The 22516-nt window shown below is 43.5% G+C and overlaps 1 protein-coding gene across 2 annotated transcripts; it reads right to left on the bottom strand.

Annotated features, from left to right (window-relative positions):
* Positions 1-2931: 2931 nt before the first annotated feature.
* ING2 (inhibitor of growth family member 2) lies at positions 2932-10053 on the bottom strand. Of its 2 annotated transcripts, none has more exons than NM_001193225.2 (2): positions 9735-10053; positions 2932-4907 (listed from the first exon to the last, which is right to left on the bottom strand). In NM_001193225.2, the coding sequence occupies exons 1-2, from the start codon at positions 9913-9915 to the stop codon at positions 4237-4239; spliced, it is 852 nt and encodes a 283-aa protein (NP_001180154.1). In that variant the 5' UTR covers positions 9916-10053; the 3' UTR covers positions 2932-4236. The 2 variants fall into 2 exon arrangements, with proteins under 2 accessions (NP_001180154.1, XP_024841967.1); XM_024986199.2 differs by lacking the exon at positions 9735-10053 and adding an exon at positions 8703-9701 and having other exon boundaries at positions 4089-4907.
* Positions 10054-22516: the final 12463 nt, after the last annotated feature.

Raw genomic sequence — 22516 nt, 5'->3', positions numbered from 1 at the left:
CCACGGCTATTCCCTTGATGTGAGAACTGGAGTTGCTGGCTCTGCTGCAATCTTCTGCTCCGGACTTCCCTGGTAAAGTCCAGTGGTTAGGACTCCGCGCTTCTAATGCCAGGGGTGTACATTTGACCCCTGGGCTAGGAAGTTTCACCTGCCCCGGAGCTTGGCTCCCCCAAAAAGTAATGGAGCTGGCCCAATTTATCCCAGCCAAGCCTTCACCCCAAACCCTGCAGCCTGTTAAACTTAAGTCTCCCCCACCTAACCATGAGTTCTCAGTCCTCACCTAACTTGATAAACACTTGAAAGATCACTCCTTTCCTGAAACACTTTCCTCACTTTTGTTTCTGGTGTCGTTATGTTTCCGGTTTCTCTCACCCAGAACTTGGAGTCTCCTTTGGCTGGCCCCTTTCAAACACTGTGGTACCATCAGGCAGGTCCACGCCTCCCTTTTCCGGATGTACATGGTCGCTACTCAAAATGTGGGTTCCTGAACTAGCAGTGTCCACCTAGGAGTTTGTAGGATCTAGAAATGTAGGATCTCAGGCCCCACGCCAGGCCTACTGAGTCACGATCTGCATTTGCAGAAAATTAGATGACTCACAAGTTTGTTAAAATTTGAGCAGCACTGATGTATTTACATGAGTGATTTCAGTCACATGACTTTAAACTCCCTTCCTAGGCAAACTCCCCAATGTTTAATTTCCTGTATCTTCCCCTAGCGTCAGCCCCCCAACTCCATGATGGAATCCCACTAGAATTCTATCAGGCACCTCGAACGTAAGTGCAAAACATAAATCTAGATCTCTCAAGCCCAACACTCGAGTCATGCTTCTGGGCCCAAGTGCTCCAAACACCTGTACCTTTAAACACAGAGTCCTACCACCCACCACCACCTCCACTGTTCCCACCCTAGTCTAAGCCAGTAAAATTTTTGGCAGAAAGACCTGTCTCCTGTATCTCCCTATCTTCACCAAGGCTCCCTGTGATAAATTTGCACACATTTTCTACCATGGCTACCAGGAAGGCCCTCCCCCATTGCGTCAAATGCTCTAGTCAAACTGACATGCCTGTTCCATTTCTCCCTCCTCTAAAATTCTTTGCCTGCCTCACTTCCTTATTTCTGGTCTCAGCTTAACGATCACTTCCTTAGAGACTGTCTTTAACTACATAACTGTAAGACTCACCTCCCTTTCTACTCATTTTCCATCTCCTTACTGTCCTTTCCTCTTGGGATCTAACACCAGTGTGTGGGTGCTCAAGTCACTAAGTCCTGTCCGGCTCTTTGTGACCCCACGGACTGTAGCCTGTCGGGTTCATTTGTCCATGGGATCTCCCAAGCAAGATCTTCCAGGAGTGGGTTGCCATTTCCTTCTCCAGGGGATCCTCCCGACCCACGGATCAAACTCACGTCTCCTCAAACAGCAGGTGGTTTCTTTTCCTCTGAGCCAGGGAAGCCCACTTTATTCCCAGTACCTGGAACTATCTATACTCTCTCTTTATATATATACATATATGATATATTCACCCCTAGACTGTCTGGTCCATGAATAGGAACTGTTTCTTTTTTTAATAATCACTATTGAGAAAACAAGAAGCACCCAAATACTGATTCTTCAAGTATTGTTGGTGGAACTTTACGGTCCAGGGACAAAACTCCCAGGTATGTATCCACACTTACCTGTGCTTCAGGCACACAAACCTAGATGCAGAGAATCCACTAGCGGTTTTCAATCGGCCCAGAGTTTCACAGCATGGCAGAGGCTCTACTTTTCTGTACATTAGGGGTCTTAAAAATTGTAATATTAAAACTACATTTAATAACAGATGAGTTAAATCACAACTGCTAAGGGTGGGCCCCAAGTATCAGTATTTTGTGAAGCTCCTGAGGTTAATACCAATGTGAGACAAGTTGGCGAACCATTGGTACATACTATGAGTTGGTAAGCATGCACTGAAATAGTATATGAAATCTGCTACTTAAAAAAAGTAATGCCAGTCATAATGTTATACAAACTTAAGGCTTCTATTTCCTGTGTGGTACAGAAAACAAAAAAGAAATTCATAAAAATAAGTGTTTCAAACATTGGGTCTGAAAGAGAACACACCTTTCAGGACTTTCCGTTGCTTTTCCTGTCAAGCTTAATCCAAATTTGGAGACTTCAATTTGTAGGTTCTTCTTTTCCCCCACATGCTGAGGCAAATTGATGCACAGAAGTGTTGACCTCTATGAGTCACACCTGCGAGTTTTGGGGGGCTTTGCACATACTGCTGTTTTCAACAGTGGCAGGTAGGCAGCTCTATCCGGGTCACAAGGACATAATCACTAAGACAAAATGCTGTATCTCAGAAGAGAAAAGGATTTCTCCACAATTCAATATTTCTTGCTCAACATAATCAACTGTAGTCATCAATCAAAATATCCTTAGGACAGAAGCTAATCAAATACTGTGTGTTTACCCATCTCTAAGCTCACCTTTCAACTGTCCTCATACCTCAGAATGAAGGACAAAATTAGTGAAAAACAAGTTGATTATTTAAATCCCTGAGTGTTAGTTGCTCAATTGTGTCTGACTCTTTGTGACCCCATGGACTGTAGCCCACCAGGCTCCTCTGTGAATGGGATTTCCCTGGGATTTTCAAGGCAACCCACTGGAGTGGGTTGCCATTTCCTCCTCCAGGGGATCTTCCCGACTCAAGGATCAAACCTGAGTCTCCTATATTGCAGGCGGATTCTTTACCTTCTGAACCACCAGGGCAGCCCATTACTACAATAGAAAATACTCTATAGATTTCAAAAGAACCATAGAGATACTTAAGGCAACTGCATACTACAGATGAGCAGCCTGACACCCAGATGAGCTGAAACGTTATGCCTAAAAGTCACACAGGAGAACTAGAAGAGAAAAACACTTTTTTCTTTTTTTTTTCTTTTTTCCAAACAAGCAAACAGGATTTTTCACATGTTAATCAAAAAGAATTCAGATCATCAGATTAGGAAGAAATGAGGACTAAAAAGTATGTTACATATAGATTTAAGGACTACTCAATCCACTGCCCCCACCCCTGAAAAACCAAAAATTCTCCAAATATATGGATATGTATCCATCAAGATGCTCACCCTTAAAATATTAATCTTGGAAAATTCAATTTACAAATACATTATTAATTGCATTGTTATAATGAAATTAGTTCATTAAACATGAAGACACCAAACAGCACCAATTCCAGAAAGTTAAGAAAGTAAATACACTATTACTTAAAATAATATATAATTTCTGATTGGGACAGAAACAAACTACAGCCACTAGCAAAACTACTTAAACTACTGTTTGACATAAAGGCAATATTTAAAGACTAGTATACACCTTTTTCCCGCTGATAGGCCTGTGACCAGGCATCCCAGCCATGGGTCAACATGAAAAATACTTAACAAAGATGCTTCTTTAAAATTGCTCAAGTGCCTTGAACCATGATACTGCATAACCCAAATTTTGCCAATACAAGCCCATGGCAGCATTTTTGGTATTCTAATTGCTCCTACCAGCCTCAATTAAAACAAAACAACTCCCTTATGAAGCACTAGACTCAATGTAGCTGTGAAGCAGCAGCAAGGTATTTATAAACTGGCTACTGACAGTGTATCAAAACGCTACTATGGAAAATACAGCAGCAAATACTCCGATAAGAGCACATTATTCCACATGGAATCCCAAATTCTTATCTCTAGTTCCTTAAATTCTTGGAAGACTAGAGATCAACAAGTGTATGTGTAAATGGGGCCAGGGAGAAAGAAGCTCTGAATGGTATAGTGTTCATATTTTAAATTATCCAAGATAACCTGAAGGCTTACAGAGAACTCTCAACTGTATCTAAACTTTTTTAAGCACACAGAACTAAAATGCTAGCAAAACTTTGGTGTTTCCCCCCAAATTAGCATTGCAGTTTCAGTGAAGATGAAATAGGCATGGTGTGTGAAGTTTTTATCATGTTCAAGCCACCCTTTTCTAGTCCCTGCTCCTTTCATCAGGCGATCTGAAGACTACCTGGTTTAAAATATTTGGTAATTCAGTGCAGAAAATTAAGGTCACAGACAAAGTACAACAACTTTTAATACACCATTAATACTAATGATTAAAAATTATTGCATAGTCTTATGCATTTACCCTAAAACATTTTCTGAAAGTAAATTCTGAAAGCATTATATAAAAGACAACCCTTTAAAATGTGGATGGCCTTTAACTACCTCGATCTTCTTTCCTTTTTTGTCTTTTCAGTACTTTTGTCCATTGTTTTCTCATTATCTCCCCTGCACTTTGGGCAATACCATTTCCCCTTTGGTTTATAGGTAAGTGAAACACACGAAAAGTGAAACCATTCGATTGGACACTGTTCATTGTCACATCCGATCATTTCCCCGTAAGACACTTGGTTACATAAACAGTATGTAGGTTCGTTGGGATCTATTGCAAACTCGACGGGGGAAGCTTCTCTTTCCTGCTTGGCCTTGGAGCGTTTCTTTTTCTTGGCGGACTTGGATTTCTTTTCTTTGGGGGGCTGATCGTCACAGTCCTCGATCCCGTTCGTCATGTGGCACAGGTCGCGGCTTTCACTGGTCCGCTGCCGGCGGGGCCTTCTGGAAGACCGTTCTGGTTGGCTGGAGTCCATCTTCGCTTTATCCGCAGCTCGCTCACTTTCGGCTGGATCTTGAAAACACTGGGAGTGGAGCTCCATTTGCCTTGCCCGGTTTTCCACCAATTCGAGCATCTGTGTGACAATTTGAATTTTTTCATCTCCCAGTTCTTGACTATTGATTAATGCCCTCTGGAGATGCTGCTGGAGGCGTTTTTTCTGGTTTGAATCATCTTCTTTCTTATATTTTTCATAGACATCATCAATTTCCTTTAATGTTTCTAAAAAAAGAAAAGAAAAAAATCAGAAAAAAAAGAAAATGCACGTTGGCACATATAACATTTTTCAAGTTAGTTATTTTTCCCAGAACTGGTACAGTAAGAAAGAACTCAAAAAAAAAAAAGAACTCAACCATAAAACCACATTCCTGCATAGTATGAATACAGTAAAAACATTTTATTGTCCTTACCAAGACCACACATTATCCAACATGAAAGTACTTTTAGAAATAAGCTAATAAAAAGAATGAGCCCTCCCTAATATTCATTAATCTACACTAGAAAGGACAAAAGATGTGTGGCTAATTAAAAATAAGTCTTTCACCGGGACTAGGCTAGACAGTTCAATCCGTGACTTGCTACATGGCCCCAGAGGCACTCTCTACCTCGACTTTCAGATCATCCCCTGGAGATTAAGCAAAGCAGACACAAATAACTCTTAGCTTTCCATGATATTCGCTTGAATGGCTCTTTTATTGCATCACATGGGAGACGCTGAAAATCAAACTATTTCCAGAACAGGTTTAGGTTCAGGTTCTGGCATCAACTGACTAAGCTATTAACAAAATTATAGTTAAGTCAGCAATGGGTCACTGTGCTTTTGTAGATAACTCAGCATTTGGTCCTCAGTTTTTTGATCTGCTGATTTAGGTACTTTAGAGAATGTGGGATACACTTAAATCAACTAAAAATGGCTGAGTCATTAGAAGACATACAAAAATCTGAAAATATAGTTCCAGATGTCACCAAATTTACATAAGTGTCTTATTCAAATCTGTCCTCTTTCTTGTTCTTATGAGATACAATGCTACCTGAAAGAGTTCTTAGAAACAGCGCAGAAACAAAAATTAACTTGGAATTTATCACACCACATGCCATATCACTGTTTTATCTTCTAATGTCATTACTCTAACGACAAGAACAAAAATGTTAGATGAGTAACATACATTGGGGGGTGTCTCCAAGTAAGGTAACATAGAGCATGTATTCAACACAACTTATGAAACAGAACCTCCTTGGAAACTGTAGGTACTCACACAAAGGACAACTATTTACTGGACAATGTGCCCCCACATGTCTGAGGGTACTCACACCCGCACAGAGTATTTTTAAATAATGTTCACATCTTGCTCATTTTCCCAGCTAGGTATGTAAGTGGATTTCTTTAGAACTCAACTTTCTTCCAGGAAAAAAAAGTTCTATATTTTCCCCTCAGACACACAAAAATTGAAGTTTAAAAAATAAAGGCAGCCTTATCCAATAATCAGGAATTAGAAGCTAATTATAGTAACACAGATACTATATATGAGGTAAAAATTCACCTTTGCAAGACACCTTAATTACATAGTGACGGAAGAAAGGCCACTAACACTCACTGAGTCCCTTCCATGCAACTTTCTCATGATCACAATCCTGTGAGCAAGCCACCACTTCTGCATGTGAAGACACTGAAACTCAACAGGTAACCACCCTAGACTTTGAACTGCACCATACCTGTCAGTTTGGCTCTACCCTTTAAGCACATTCTACACACCTGCATGGAAGGCACTGGATATTAAATTCGAAATTTTAGCTCAAAGGTGTAAATAACCTTTGATTATGAAGGAAATTATGAACAAGAATACCGGAACAAAAATTGAGGTTCTCTAATAACAATACCCCATAATAAACTGGGCTTCCCTGATAGCTCAAACGGTAGATTCTGCCTGCAATGCAGGAGACCTGGGTTCAATCCCTGGGTCAGGAAGATCCCCTGGAGAAGGAAATGGCAACCCATTCCAGTTTTCTTGCCTGGAGAATTCCATGGACAGAGGAAACTGACAGGATACAGTCCTTGACATCGCAAAGGGTCAGATACGACTGAGCGGCTAACACACACATAATAAATACTTCATTCAATTATGCAATTGTTTTCTTCATTCCTCTATCTTTAAAAGTTTTTAAGTCTACTTTTAGGGTTCTTCAGTAATTTCTGAAAATGTATGAAATAGGAAAAAAATTTGACTGTCTAAATAACTTATATCACTATTACTGTAAATATGAAATAAAAAAGCAAAAAATACTTAAGAACTAGCAAAGAAATTAAAGACATGAAAAATCAAAAACACACAAGTATACAAAGCTAACAGAAAACTGAAAGTTGAGCTTAGGAAGCATGTGCATAGAGTGAAACTAGATCACTGTTTTTGTATTACTTTTGAAACGAACCTCATGCGAAGAGTTGACTCATTGGAAAAGACTCTGATGCTGGGAGGGATTAGGGGCAGGAGGAGAAGGGGACGACAGAGGAAGAGATGGCTGGAGGGCATCACTGACTCGATGGAAGTGAGTCTCAGTGAACTCCGGGAGTTGGTGATGGACAGGGAGGCCTGGCGTGCTGCGATTCATGGGGTCGCAAAGAGCCGACACGACTGAGCGACTGATCTGATCTGATAGTCTTAAGGGAGCTACAACTTTTTATAATCTCTCAATGGCACCCCACTCCAGTACTCTTGCCTGGAAAATTCCATGGAGGGAGGAGCCTGGTAGGCTGAAGTCCATGGGGTCGCTAAAAGTCCGACATGACTGAGCGACTTCACTTTCACTTTTCACTTTCATGCATTGGAGAAGGAAATGGCAACCCACTCCAGTGTTCTTGCCTGGAGAATCCCAGGGACGGGGGAGCCTGGTGGGCTGCCGTCTATGGGGTCACACAGAGTCGGACACGACTGAAGCGACTTAGCAGTCTTTCAAGGCCCAATACTGTTTCTCACGTGGTCAAATCTACATGGTCAAGACTGCATATTTCCTATAACAAATTATCGCTCGCCAATTCAAATTAAAGTATCTTAACTTCTGTGAACTCAAACAGGTCTTTAAAGAAATGTAAAAGCATCCAAGTTTTACAAACTTCAGAGTTATCATTGGAAAACTAAAAAGGTTCCACATACAACTCTGAGGCACACATGTAATATCTTTAGGTTACAATTCAGGTATGTGCTCCATGTCTATAGAAAACACCTTTGGAGAGCATTAAAAAAAAAGATTTAAATACTTTAGAAACGACCATGTGCACCTGAAGAAGCCCCGCTGTGGAGTCAAACATTCCCCGCTTAATTGGACAAGTTACTCAAACTCCTTGTAAATTTAAATTTGTCTGAAAAATGAATGTTTACTTCATTGAGCTGTGAAGATTAAATGGGATAATGTTCTGAACGCAGTGCAGCAACTGACAACCAGTAAGTAATCTGTATTAATCACTTCCCCCACCCCAAAAGAGACCAGTCCTGTCAATATGGATTCAAAAGACAGAAATAAACTGCCTTTAAACTGTTTTTTAATAGGTTAAGAAACAAGACACAGAGACAACTAAATATTCTATCAGGCTGCAGGCCCCAAAATACCACCCCAGAAATGCGTTAAGACACTAAATTGTAGGATTAGCGACGGGTCGAAAAACTGAGAATGGGTCCAAGAAGTTATCTTTTTAAAGTTCAGAGGGCTGATTTCACATCAGGTCCAAGGTCGGTTGCTTGATTCGGGATTATTAACCGCAAACGGCTCCCCATTTAAGTTAACTCCTCCCCTTGCAGTTGCAGGTGAAAGGGTCACCAATGACAAATAACAAATAACACGCTCTGTAAGAAAAGTCGATTCCCTGTCCTAGCTGTCTGGGTCTGACCACAAAGGGCGGCTTTTGCCACAGCATTTAAACTCGGCGAAGGAGGGACTCCGGAGTTGAGAGACGCCAGGCGGTTGCCCAGTCAACCAGCTCACACCCTTAGGGGACCCGGAAGTGACGCAGGGCCCGGAACCTACGCGGTGCCGGGATCGGCGACGGTCCCGGAGGCTGACTGTATTTCTGTCGTGATTTGAGTGATTGGGGCGGGGGGGGGAGGTGGAGTCGAAAATTCACAGACAAACGTGTCCCGAATCCCAACGCTGACTGCGCCGACGGCGAGCTAACGTCCTGCACAGCCGCCCGAGCCTGCCCTCGACGAGCCATTTTCCGGACGGGCGGGAGCGCGCGTGCCCGCGCCCCGCCCACATCTACGTCACCTTGCAAGCCCCGCCCCCAGGCGGGGGGTAGGGGTCCTCCTCGCCCCACACACAGAGACACACACATACACACACCCCTCGGCTCCCCCATGGGGAGCCCCCTAGCCTTTCAACCATTCGGCTGTAGCAGCCGGGAAAGGCTGCGGCCCGGAACTTTCCCTGGGGCGGGAGACGGGGGAAGACTCGATTCCCGAGCCCGGAGCTCCGGACCGCCAGGGGAGGGACCTCCCCGGAGGCCGCCTTCGCAGTCCGCCCTCGCCCCCTCCCCCCCAGCACGTTCCAGTGCATCTGCGCTCAGGGGGTGGGGGCCTGAGGCGGGCTGGGCTGAAGGAAGCCCGGCCCTGTGGGCCCGCGGGAGTCCGGCCGCGGCCGGCCGCTCACTCCCCACGGCACCCGTCCCTCCACCGCCCGGCTGCACGCTCCCCGGGCCGGAGCGCCGAGGGGTCTGCGGCACCCGGCGGGCGAACACCCGGAACAAATGAGCTTGCTGCTTAAAAATGGCTGATTTCGTCTTCACAGCGGCTACAGCCGCTGGGTCTGCAGCGGGGGCTGACGGGCGGCCACCGCTCCCTTCCACCCTCAAACCCCCCCACACAAGAAGTCCGCAGCGGGGGAAGGGGGAGGGCCGCGAACCCCACCTGCGGGGGCCCGCTGCCCCGGGTCCCACATGCCAGACCCCCACACACACTGTGTACACTCGGGGTGAGCTGGAAAAGTGGCACTTTCCCTGGGGCAGGCTCCGAGCGACCGTGCCCGGGCCCCGAGTCGGGGTGGAGGACCCGCGGCCCCTACCTTGATATTTGTTGTCCAGCTCCCGCAGCACGGACACGTTCCTCTGCATGTCGTGGGGCAGCGACTCCACACACTCGAGGTAGTCCTGCACGTAGCAGGTGAGGAGCCGGCTCCGCTCGCCGGTCAGGAGCGCGGCCGACGAGTAGAGTTGCTGCTGCTGCTGCTGCTGCTGCCCTAACATCCTGCCGCTGCTGCCGCCGCCGCCGCCACCGCCGCCGCCGCCTCCGCATCCAGCAGCCACACATGCAACAGCCACGGCCGCCGCGGCTCCTCGGCTCGGCAGCCCGGCGCCGCGGGGACACCGGCCGCCGCTCGGGAGGGCACTGCTGAGTCCCCCGATCTCCGCTCCCTCCCCCCCGAAAGAAGCCCTCACTCCCCGCCCCCGCCGTAACAAGCCCAGGGGCGGGGCGAGATCGCGGCTCCCTCCTTTCCCCCTCCCTTCCCAGGACTAGAGCAGCGGGGACCCTCCCACTCCCGATCTCCCTTAGCGGAGCTGGCGCCGGGGTCCCGAGCGTTGACACTTCCGGTCCCCCCGGGAGGCCCCAGATGCTACCAGTGCCGCCCCGTAACTCGGATCCCCATGACAAGCCTCTCGCTGCCCGCTTTTCCCCCAATCACCCTCCCGCGCCTGCCGAAGAGTCTCTCCCGCTGGGCTGCCCCCGCCCCTCCGGCTGCGGCCGCCTCTGCGCCTGCGCAGGGCTCCCTCTAGAGGAGGCCCGGGGGCCCGCCCCTACCGCCCTACCGCAGGGTTCGCATTCTCCCGCCTTCCCTCCGCCACCCGGGCGATTGGTCTGTCAACTCTCGGCCCGGGCGGGGGGAGGGTGCGGAGGGCGGCCAAACGGCAGGCTGCGCCCCGCCTCCTCTTAAAGGGGCAGCACGGCCCCGCCGCCTCTCCGCTCAGTGTCTGAATGGGACTGTAGCGCGAGCGCGGGCGACTGCCTTCCTTCCGCCCTTCCCTCAGGGAGAGGGAAGCTGGGTCCCGCTCCCTCGGCCTGGTGTTACCGACTTTCCGCCCCGCCCCCGCCCCCATCAGGTGCGGCCTAGCGCTGCCCCTGGAGAGCCTCAGAAAGCGGCAGCGGGCGGCCGCTTCCCGCCGCGACCCTGAGGGCGGCCTGCGGGGACGACGCGGCGGGCGCGGCTCTCGGGCATGCTTGGCGGCGGCGGCGGCGGCGGTGTGCCCGCCGGGCCGGCGCCGCGCTCGGGCCCCGACCTCCTCCCACCGCGGCCTTCAGGCTCCTGGCGCACCGGGGGCCGATCGCGGAGGTAGGCGGTGGCGCCCCCGCGGCCTCCTGCGTCTCTTTCTGCCTTAGGCCGCCCGCCTTTGGGATCTTCCCTCTCGGCTTCGTCCCGCGCCCGGCCTTGCGGGGGGTCTCCCGCCGCCCCAGGACCTGCAGGTTTGGTCCGCCCTCCAACTTTTGAAGACTCGCGTTTATTTTAGGCAGACTCTGCCCTGTACCTGTTTGTCCAACAGACAACGTTTTTTTTTTTGTTTTGTTTTTGTTTTTAATGTTTTACCCTCGGGGATCAGAACGTTTAAACTTGAAACATCGGAGGTGACGGCTTCCTGGCGGCGATAGGGGCACGGTCAACTTAACATTTCGACCTAAAACAAAACCACTGTGGGCCCAGCTTGAAGGGGTGATGGAGACGCCGGGATAAACCTAATGAGAAGTCAGGCACTTACCTCGTCTTACGTGATCGGCACTCACGGTTTAAATTTCTGTCTGGTGTTAAATGAAATGCCCAGCAGAGGAGTTGATTTGAATTCCGTATGGACTCGGTGTATATATAACAGCGTGTATTTTTTCAAAGAAATGGGTGTAAAGAGAACAAATACATGGGGAACTTTAACAATTGCCTGTGTAAACAAGCACTATTGTGAGTAGTACCTCTGCATTAAAAAGAAAACCTGAATGGGCGATAAATTTGAATTTCTCCTTACATGCAGTTGGTTCGCAGTGGTGGGCCACCTGTCTGGTGACCTATTTAGAGCCCTTTTGAAACAGCTGTTAATAGTACATAACCACTGACATGCAAAGAGCAATCTAGACCTTTATCTGGAGGATATTTTAAGTTTCAAACCGAAAAAAAAGCACTCTTGGAAATTTGAGTCTTGGGAACAAGATAACATGGCTCAGGACTCAGAAACTGTCGTGTGTTTGTGCTGTGAGGCTTCAAGGTTTTGATCACTCGAATATTAAATCAACCTAGGCAGTACAGTGTATTGTGTTGATATTTTTGAGAACTGCCTAGGGATTTTCTTGTTGTCATTCTGGAAGTCTTTCAGATTAAGTGGCCAGGTCTTGTCAAAAAAGTCACCGCTAAGAATTGAATTTTAATCACCTTTTTCTTAAATTCTGCTAATTTGTGTACTAATATATTTAAATCAGCCAGTTTTTAATGAAGGCCCCAAATAATACAAGATGTCCTATAATTTACTGATTCAGATTTGACACAAAATGCGCCTATAGGTTTTATTCAGCCTAAGAAGTGATTTGCAGGCCGGTATGACACATTGTTAGAAACTGGAAGTGAGAGAGAGAAAGCAATGATTCATAATACCTAAAGCACTCCCTCCAGGAACTATGAACAGCATGCGAGGAAGGAAGGATGAATATGGAAATGAAAACATTAGTTTCACCTTTCACAATTCTATTGAACAGGCTGAAAAGAAGCAAAAAATCTAAATAATGACTTTTCAGCTTGTGTTGCTCTAAACCTATAAAGAACACTCTGATACGGTAATATATGTGTGTATGTGAATTGTTGGAGATGTGCTTTCTTGCTATGCTGATTTATAAAAGATAATCAACATTTATTCCTACCATAGTTGTGAAAGCAGAGCGTGGGGGGAGATGAAAAAAAAATCACTGTACTCCCCAAACTCAGCCCTTGACCTTGGTTATTTATCATGTCCTTTTCTTCTCAATAGTCACTGAACTGGAAATTTGGGGCCTTTTCCTTTACCCTGCTAAATGCAATATTTAAAAGTCCCCAATTCTCCAAAATATAGAAGTTAATTGGTGACGTTTAATTGTATGAGTAAAGAAAAAAGACATCTTATTTGCTTTTCAGTATGAAAGTGAAAAAGTACAAAAGTAACCTTAAAAAAGATAAGTTACTGACACCTTCAAATTAGTAGAACTGTCTGATGTTAACATTAATTTATAAATCTGTTACTGTAAGAGGTTCCTGGTAGGAAATTTTTAAGAGGTCCCTGGAAAAAAGTGAAAGTGAAAGTTGCTCAGTCCTGTCAGACTCTTTGCCACCCCATGAACTATACAGTCCATGAGGAATTCTCTAGGCCAGAATATTGGAATGGGTACCCCTTCCCTTCTCCAGGGGATCTTCCCAACCCAGGGATTGAACCCAGGTCTCCTGCATTGCAGGTGGATTCTTTACCAGCTGAGCCACAGGGGAAGCCCAAGAGGTCCCTGGAGGCCCTTATTTATATTGTAAAGGGTTGGCAGGGTATTCGGGAGGCCCCTTCAAACTATGAAGGCGGGTTCCCAGGTGGTACAATGGTAAAGAACCCACCTGCCAATGCAGGGGATGCACAGGTTCAAATCCCAGGGCCAAGAAGATCCCCTGGAGAAGGAAATGGCAACCCACTCCAGTATTCTTGCCTGGAAAATCCCGTGGACAGGGAGCCTGGTGGGCTGCAATCCACGGAGTCTCAAAAAGGTGCAACTAAACACACACTGAGCAACTAAAAACACCATTGAGCAACTAAACACACACAACTCTTCTTAAAAAAAAACAACAACTCTCTGCAAACTGATGGAAAACTTTAACTAGCAAGCAGTGCTGAAGGTTTCCTAAAGACACCTCTTGAGAAAACTCAGCTACTGCTTGAGTCAGGCCAATTAAATTTGAAATCCTTTTCTTTTTTTCTACTTTTTAATATTTTTAAAAACTTTGAAAAATTTCAAGCACACACAAAAGTAGAGGTAATAGTACAATAAATCCAAATATACCATTCACCAGCTTGAACATTTATCAATATATGGCCCATAATATTTCACTCCCTTATCCTTTATGCATTATTATGATTTTTCTCCATAAATACTTTAAATATGAACACAATCTACAACATCATTATCACATTCAAAAGTTACCTATCATTTAATATCCAGACAATTGAAATTTCCCTATTGTCTAATTGATGCCTTTTCACACTTGGTTTGTTTGATGAGTGTACTTGGCACAGTTGTTCCACACTGCATTTGGCTACTGAGGCCTTTTCTAAACCACTAAAGCTAAGCTAAGTCACTTCAGTCGTGTCTGACTCTGTGCGACCCCATAGATGGCAGTCCACCAGGCTCTGCTGTCCCTGGGATTCTCCAGGCAAGAACACTGGAGTGGGTTGCCATTTCCTTCTCCAATGCATGAAAGTGAAAAGTGAAAGTGAAGTCGCTCAATCGTGTCCAACTCTTCGAGACCCCATGGACTGCAGCCTACCAGGCTCTGTCCATGGGATTTTCCAGGCAAGAGTACTGGAGTGGGGTGCCATTGCCTTCTCCATTCTAACCACTAAGAGGCAGTTAATTCCCTATTTAATTCAGTGAAGCAGATAGCAGTGTTTTTCTAAAGATGTTTGGATTGTTGGAAAGCATTATGTAAAATATAGTGAAATTCAAAGAAATCACTTTTAAACAAAATCTTCATATTGAAAGTTTACTAATTGATAGCCCCCTGTAGAAATGTAATTACATCTATTGCAAATAAATCTTCTAAAAATCTAGGCATTTGTTTTAGAGTATAATTTGTCCTAGAAGTCCAAATGAAGCATTTTAATTATATTGAAAAAACCTAAAACTTGAAATCAGTTCATTAGTACAATAGGCAACAACAATAAGCGCAAATACTAAGAATCTACATCTCCAGTGAGCTCAATTTTAAAGCATTTTTGATTGCTTTATTATGTAAGTAGCATACCTTAATTGTGGGGCTTCCCAGGTGGCTCAGTGGTAAAGAATCCACCTGCCAATGCAGGAGATACAGGAGATGGAGTTTCAATCCTTGAGTCAGGAAGATGCCCTGGAGGAGGAAATGGCAACCCAGCTCCAGTATGCTTACCTGGAGAATCCCATGGACAGAGGAATCTGGCAGGCTACACAGTCCATGGGATCACAAAGAGTCAGTCACGGCAGAGCACGAGAGCGCACCTTAATTGTAGGAAAACAGAGCAAAAAAGAAGACATATGAAATCACTAAAAACTGGAAATGAGTCTTCTTGGTATCTAAGTAGACCCCCAAGATGATTCCATTTTAGTTTTTTGCTTTAAGGAAACACTTTATCTAGGACTAAAGGACGAAGTTAAGAAAATACCAGATTCTCAGGATGGAATATTGCTAATGTTAGTATTGTTATCCTGTATGTTTATGAGGTAGACAGCACAGACTGGTGTACACAATCAATCCTGCTGTGGGTTATCGTGCTGTGCAGCAATTAGAATGACCACTAGCAGCAAGAGACGATCCTAAAACCTTTTAACGGAGCTACTGTGAATGACTTGGTCTATCGTCATAGAAAATTCAGTATGATAAAATGTCATTCCCATAACTAAGAAGAAAAGCAAGCATGTATTATCCACTTTGGTTATCCCAGAGAGAAAAATAAAACATATGGTATACTTTGCATATTGCTGACCAGAAAAACATTCAGTATTCCCTGGATGGTTACCATAGTTACACAAGCCATTTATAACACCAGGAGGGGGAACTAGGTCACAGTATTGAAGGAGTTTGAATTATGCAATTATGTTTCCTAAAAGCAGGGGAAAGGGTTTAAAATTTAGGGAAGAGAGATTTATATTCATGTTCAGAATTGAAACTCTGGCCTAATTTTGCTGGGGAAACTTAGTAAATCTGTCCAAAATTAAATGGTTGATATTGCAGGTGTAAATCATTTAACCTGTACAAATAATGAAATAGCTTGATCCATAAGTGTGGTGAAAGAGATGCCAGCACATTTTGTCCTCATCCATACCCCTTTATCTCAGTGAGTGGTACCGTACCTTAAAATGTTTTTGCAGATATGCAATAAACCCAACAATAGCCTAGAATCATAGAGTAGCCAAAATCTGTAAACTGAAGTTTTGACCTCTTACTTTTGCAAGTTTGAGATTAAAGCTTGGGGCAGTGCTTGACATATGCTATGCTTAATCTGGTGTAGAGATTCTCCTATTAATTTCATCAAATGGACAAAGAAGTGTGGTGAAGAGGTAATGTATTGAAAGCCATGGTAGCATAGGCTTAACCCTCTTTAAATTATGTTTTTTTTCTTTTTTACTAAGTACTTCAAAAAAGATGATTTTATTCAAGAACTGTGCCTGTTGTCTCAGAGCCCTGCACAGTGCTGAGTAAATATAGGTTGAATGAAGGAAAAACAAAAAAATTGCTCTCAAGGTTACACAATTTCAGATGGTCATTTTTAATCTGATCACTATAGACTTGTATAAGTAAAAGTCATTCAGTCATGTCTGACTCTTTGCAACCCCATTTTCCAGGTAAGAATACTGGAGTGGGATGCCATTTCCTTCTCCACAGACTTGTATAGTTAACACTAATCTTAGATCAGTGATGTCCCCTAAAGGAAGACAGGACAGGCAACAGGTGCCCTCACCCAGTAGCTGGGTGAACCACTACTGATGTTAATTCATCGTAACCATTGTGTTGTTGCAGAAAGGGGCACCCCTTCCAGGTCCTGAGAGTGGGCTCTGTCTAACACTGGGAGATGAATTGTCCAAGGAGACACATGCTGACAAAGCAAGAGGATTTATTGGGAAGGGGGGCCCAAGTGGAGAGCAAAGGGGGAAGGGAACCCAGGAGAACAGCTCTGCTACGTGCATGGCCCACAGTCTTGGATCTTATGGTGATAGGATTAGCTTCCCGGTTGTCTCTGGCCAATCATTCTGACTCTGGGTCCTCCCTGGGTGTGTGAGCATTGCTCAGCCAAGATGGATTCCAGCAAGGAGGATTCTGGGAGGTTGGTAGGACAGGGACTGGCTTCTCTTCTCTGCTTTAGAACTTTTCTGAATTCTTCGGGTTGGTGGTAGCTTGTTAGTTCTGCCTTCCTTTGTAGGACCTCCTGTTTAAGATAACTCATGCAAATGGCTACTATCTGGCCTGGCCAGGGCAGGCAGTTTCAGTCAATGGTTCCCCTAACAATGTCTGTAGGGAAAGATGGTGAAGAGGTTGAGAATCTCTGTTAAAGATCAACTCTAGACTAACTTCTTTTTACAGGTGATAATATGGGGATCACGGGCTTCCCTTGTGGCTCAGCTGGTAAAGAATCCACCTGCAATGCGGGAGACCTGGGTTTGATCCCTGGGTTGGGAAGATCCCCTGGAGAAGGGAAAGGCTGCCCACTCCAGTATTCTGGCCTGGAGAATTCCATGGGCTAGTCCATGGGGTTGCAAAGAGTTGGACACAACTGAGCGACTTTCACTTTACTTCACTTCAATATGGGGACCCAGATAAGTTAAGTAACTTGCCCAAGGTCATACTGCGATACATGAAATAAGTATACACCTAAAAATTTAAGAGTAAAACAAATATTAGTTAATCTTGGCTCATAATCACTGGAAAGGAGAACAGTACCCATAGAGGGGGGGGAAATTAAGAACTTGGGATATTATAAAATTACTTTTTCTGAGAAATCTTGCAGCGAATTTGACAAAATCACCTCTAAAGGAAAATTAGAATTTCCTGAATGGTAATTATCCAAATAATCACAAAATCAAAATTATGAGAAATCCTCCTATATTCCTTTAGACTGTTACTTATTTTCAAGGGCAAATGCCTCATGCCTTCAGCTCTGGTTAAAATAAAAATGGTCTTTTAAAAATAAAACTTATGCTACTGGCCGAGCTTCCCAGGTGGCTCAGATGGTAAAGTATCTGCCTGCAATGCAGGAGACCCGGGTTCAATCCCTGGCTCAGGAAAATCCCTTGGAGAAGGAAATGGCAACCCACTCCAGTACTCTTGCCTGGAAAATTCCATGGACGGAGGAGCCTGGTAGGCTCCAGTCCATGGGGTCACAAAGAGTTGGATGCAACTGAGCGACTTCACTTTCACGCTACTGGCCAGGAGCTTTCTGCTAAATCTTTTGTTCCTTGTAATGATTCTAATTGATTACTTAATGAGGCTTTATTGGAGCTATTGTTTCATTAATTGCTCTTGGCTTGGTTAATTTAATCCAGCATTTCAGTGAATATTGATTTAGCCTCTGAGGGTAACAGATTTTAAAAAATTGCTTATCTAATTTATTTCCATGAATTGGGGTTCTCTTGATTCTTTAATCTATGGAAACCAGTGTATCTGGATTTACTCAGTATATATGTTTCTGGAAAATTATAACCTTATTTTGCTACAAGTGTTTTTAAATGGGCTAGTTCTATAAAATAGCCACATTTTGGAAATATTTATTTAACAAATAATTTATCTCATTTTCTTTTGTCTTCTAGACTGCCCTCATTTTTTCCATTCTGCTGGAGAAAACACAAGATTGTGTTCTTCATTACCTACCTGCAGCTGAGGTGTGGCATCTTTTGCATGTTCTAACTCTGGTGTACATTCCAGATCCTTTAGCATAATACCCTTTGGTCATGGAAATGACATCATCAGGGAGACAACCTTGAAGAAATGCCTGAAGTGACAGTAGAAATATTTTTTCCTGTTATCTGCTGAAAGTAAATACTAGAATTAGATTAAAAGAACAAAGATATAAAAGATATGGGGGGAAATTTATGTGGAAAGTATTAGAGGCTGAAAAACTTTCTGTTATAGGGAAAATAGAAGAATCAGAGAAAGGAATGATTATTTGAGCCATTCATGGTAGTGGTTATAACATGAGAATTAAGATTTAGGGATCATGACATTTAAATTATATCTGTAGGAGCTATTCATAACACTTATGTATAACAAAAAATACAGTTGTAATTCAGGGTTGGACTAATAGCCTATCTAATGTAATCTTTGAAAAGTGGCATGTTGATTCAAAAATAATTTCAAAAGAGCCTACTGACTTCCTTACATGATGTTAGCTTTATTATTATTTTAAATTTATTTTACTGAAGTATAGCTGATTTACAGTGCTATATTAATTTCTGTTCTACAGAAAAGTGATTCAGTTATACATATACACTCTTTTTCATATTCTTTTCCATTATGGTTTATTAAAGGATACTGAATATAGTTCCTTGATGTTAGCTTTAGAATTATTACTATTTACTATTCACATTAAGTATCTCTGGAAGAATAGTCCAGTGTTAATCTATAATAATAGTTGCCTTGGCTTTAGAGCCTGGGGATCTGGAGTCAGAGGGAGCATTGTTTTCACATATATTATTTCGCACATTTGATTTTTTAAATATATTTATTGCTTTAACAAAATATAAACTTTATTTTTAATATGAAAGAAGCAAAAAGATTTCCGTGCATCCTACAACAACAAAATGTATATGTATACTACTCACTGGGAAAGGAGCACATAGTGTTTAGCTTCAGTTCACTTTTAATGAGGATTTTTCTGCTACTATTGCTGGTAATGTCTGTACTTTGCATACATTAAGAAATACCACAATTAGTAAGTTTGAAGATTTGAAGACATCACCCTTTAGAAACTGATCTAGACAGTTTTCACTCAGAAGTACATTTTTTTTGTGTGTAAAGTTTTTTTTAGCAGTTTAGGAGAAGTTCTGTTAGCTTTTTCCTCATTCAGTATAGCCCTCAACTTGTTAAGAGCTTTCTTAATTTTTGTGCAATCTTACTTGAATACCTTAGGTTATCATTGTTATGAGTTAAATGTTTGAAAGTTCATATTCAGGCTGATGTTCTGTGTTCATGCCACATATAAGTTGTGCCTACAACCACAGAAGGGACCTATGAACCGTGTCTACCGCAGAAGGAGTCCGTCCCTGCTGTCCCTTACTGAGCTGTGGTCTTTACATGATTGAAATTTAAGCTGAAGTACCTAATGAAGAGGACTCTGAATATAGCAGCTGAAAAAGGAAAAAGATTGGGAGAAGAGTCCAGATGTCATAAAGCAAAGAGAGGATGAGGTACAGGAAGCAGTTATTCTTATTTCTGTTCCATGGTTCAAAGGGTTCCAAGAAATAGATTCCATCCCACTGGGCGTATTTTTCAGTTTGGGATAGGAATCAATTAATTTTTTAATAAAATTGATATTATATGTGTTACATATATAACACACAGGAAAACAACTGAATATAGTGACTTGAGTGGTTATGATACCTCACGTAAGGGATCTTTTTCAGAAACTATTCTTCGGTGTGTGATGTGTTGCTTTCTAGAAAGAATGGGGCTGACAGCACTTCTGTAATGAATAATGACCTGGGAAGAGAGAGACGGAGAAGCCAGGAAGGAGTAATTAACAAGGAAGTGAGGTTATAGGAAATGAAGGAGCTAGATATAGAAAATTTCCAGGAGGTAATATCAGTTGGGGTTAGTAGGCTTCCCTGGTGGCTCAAATGGTAAAGAATCTGCCTGCAATGTAGGAGACCCCAAGTTTGATCCCTAGGTTGGGAAGATCCCCTGGAGAAGGGCATGGCTACCCACTCCAGTATTCTTGCCTGGGAAATCCCATGGACAGAGGAGCCTGTAGGGCTACAGACCATGGGGTTGCAAAGCATCAGACACGACTGAGCACGTGTGTTTCTTCCAAACAGCATTAACTGTTGCTTCCTAAATGTAGCCTACTTGTTTGTAAAGAACAGCCCACTGTAGAAATTGGAGTCTGGGAACGTGTTGGAAAGGGTAGATAGAGAGACTAGAGGAAATGATTTAGATGTGCAATAGTCTTAAAAACATTTTCCCACATGCCAGGACTTAGCTAGCTTCGTATTACTTCTGTCAGTAAGCTGGGAGTTGGTAATAAGGGATAGCAAGGACGTACAGACCCTTGGGAGAAAAAGTTTCTGCAGCGGGTCTGGTTGCTTATTTCTTGCATGTCTCCAAGGAAACCATGACTGACCTGGCAGGCCCTGGGAATTTGGCCTGTGGAATGTTTTTTATGTTAGTGACGATTTTGTGGTGAACCCGGAGAAATGGAACACGCCATACTGGCTTGTCAGGTTCCTTTGCGCAACACGGCCACCTGGTCTCACGGCTGGGGACCTGAGTCTCAGCTGCTGTAGCTGATTGTACTGCATAATGTGTGTATTTTAACAGCTCCCCATAAAAATCTTGGACCCTGAGACTCAAATGGGCTTCCACAGGTAGAGGTACTTAAATATGCCTGTAGTTTGCCGCTAGAGAGAGAGAGAGGATTCTTTGCAGCTTCAGACCAAGGACATTGGAAGCCTGTAGTAACTTCTCTGGACTTCCCAGCACATCTTTTCCGGTTACTTTGCTCTCTATCCTTTGCCATAAGAAGTCTTAGCCGTGTTCGTAATCTGCCATTGACTCTTGTAAGTGGTTCTGGGCTCACCAAAGACAACAGCCACATCCAGAGTTCTGAAGAAATTTAAAACCCAATTTATCCATTCAAGTCTTGATAGGATTCACTGAAAAAAGAATAATTGACATACGCAAGTATGTGATGTATATGGATTTAAACAGAATCAAATCTTTGATCCATGTCCAGGAGACATTTATAGTCTTGTAGGGATACAGAAGAACGAATATAGAGTGTTAGGAAAATGCTTATAAGAATAAGTATAAATAAAATCAAATTAGGAATAAATGTAGAAGCAAGGCAGCATAAGAGAAAATTGGTAGAAGTCAATCATGGTTTATGGAAGATGGTGCATATTCAAGAAGAAATATGGGACTATGTTGTCAAATAATGGCTTTTTCCCCTTCATATCTATTATAGCAGTATGTAAAAAAATATGAAATAAAACACATTTTTTTTCTTGGATTTTATCTGATGAGTGCTGAGTCCAACTGAACTTGGAATTATTTGTGTGGAATCAAAATTTGTACTAAATCAAAATGTACATATCTTATGGGATGATACTTTTTGAGCCCTACAGTTATTAATTACAGCTATGAGTTAATATGCTTTACTATTATTGTTCCAAAGACTCCACCCAATTCCTTTTATAATCAATAAATTGTATCTGGTCATTTCTTCAGCTATTTAGTTAAACTGCTTTCAGCCAAAGATTAAGAATGAACTTCAAAAGTTCTGCTTCTGGTATTAACCAGAGAGCTCCCATCAAATCACTCTTCTGCAAATAACAGCTATAAATTCTGGATAAGATATTTTAAAAATACCAAGAGGCACTGGAGAGCAAGCAAAAGAAGGCAAATTCTGGAGGGAAGTCAATACTTAAAAGAATGAAATGGCACTCAGAAGTTTCCTATTTTTATGTCTTTTAGCCTGCAGCACCCAGTTCTGTAGGATGATGTAAACTTGGAAACTTGCAGATGTACTGGCTTGAAGAGCCAGAGAGTGGGTTCCAGCACAACCACAGTGTGACACAGGGCCTAGAGTTAATATCATGTGCTGCTTTGACATTGGGCAGAAACAGGAAGGCTACAAATGGCCTAACACCAAGTTCCCTTCCCCACTCTGCTCCCATGGTCCTAAAAGGTCCTGTAGCCAAACAACCCTTCTTGTTTTGAGGACCGGGTACATCCCTGCAAGCCCTAAATGGTGTCTGGTATCCTCCCCCAGGCTCTGAGTACGTGTGACTGACTGTAAACTGCCATCAGTCTCATGACTAGTGCTTGGTGTCATGTGTCAGGCCTTTGCCATAACCCTAGGTTGGGAATCCTTGCCTCACCAAAGAGATGAAAAAGAGGCAATT

This window comes from Bos taurus, chromosome 27, assembly GCF_002263795.3.
Source record: "Bos taurus isolate L1 Dominette 01449 registration number 42190680 breed Hereford chromosome 27, ARS-UCD2.0, whole genome shotgun sequence".
Taxonomy (NCBI): domain Eukaryota; kingdom Metazoa; phylum Chordata; class Mammalia; order Artiodactyla; family Bovidae; genus Bos; species Bos taurus.
Note: the sequence above shows the minus strand (reverse complement) of the source record. Positions and strands in the feature narration are given on the sequence as shown.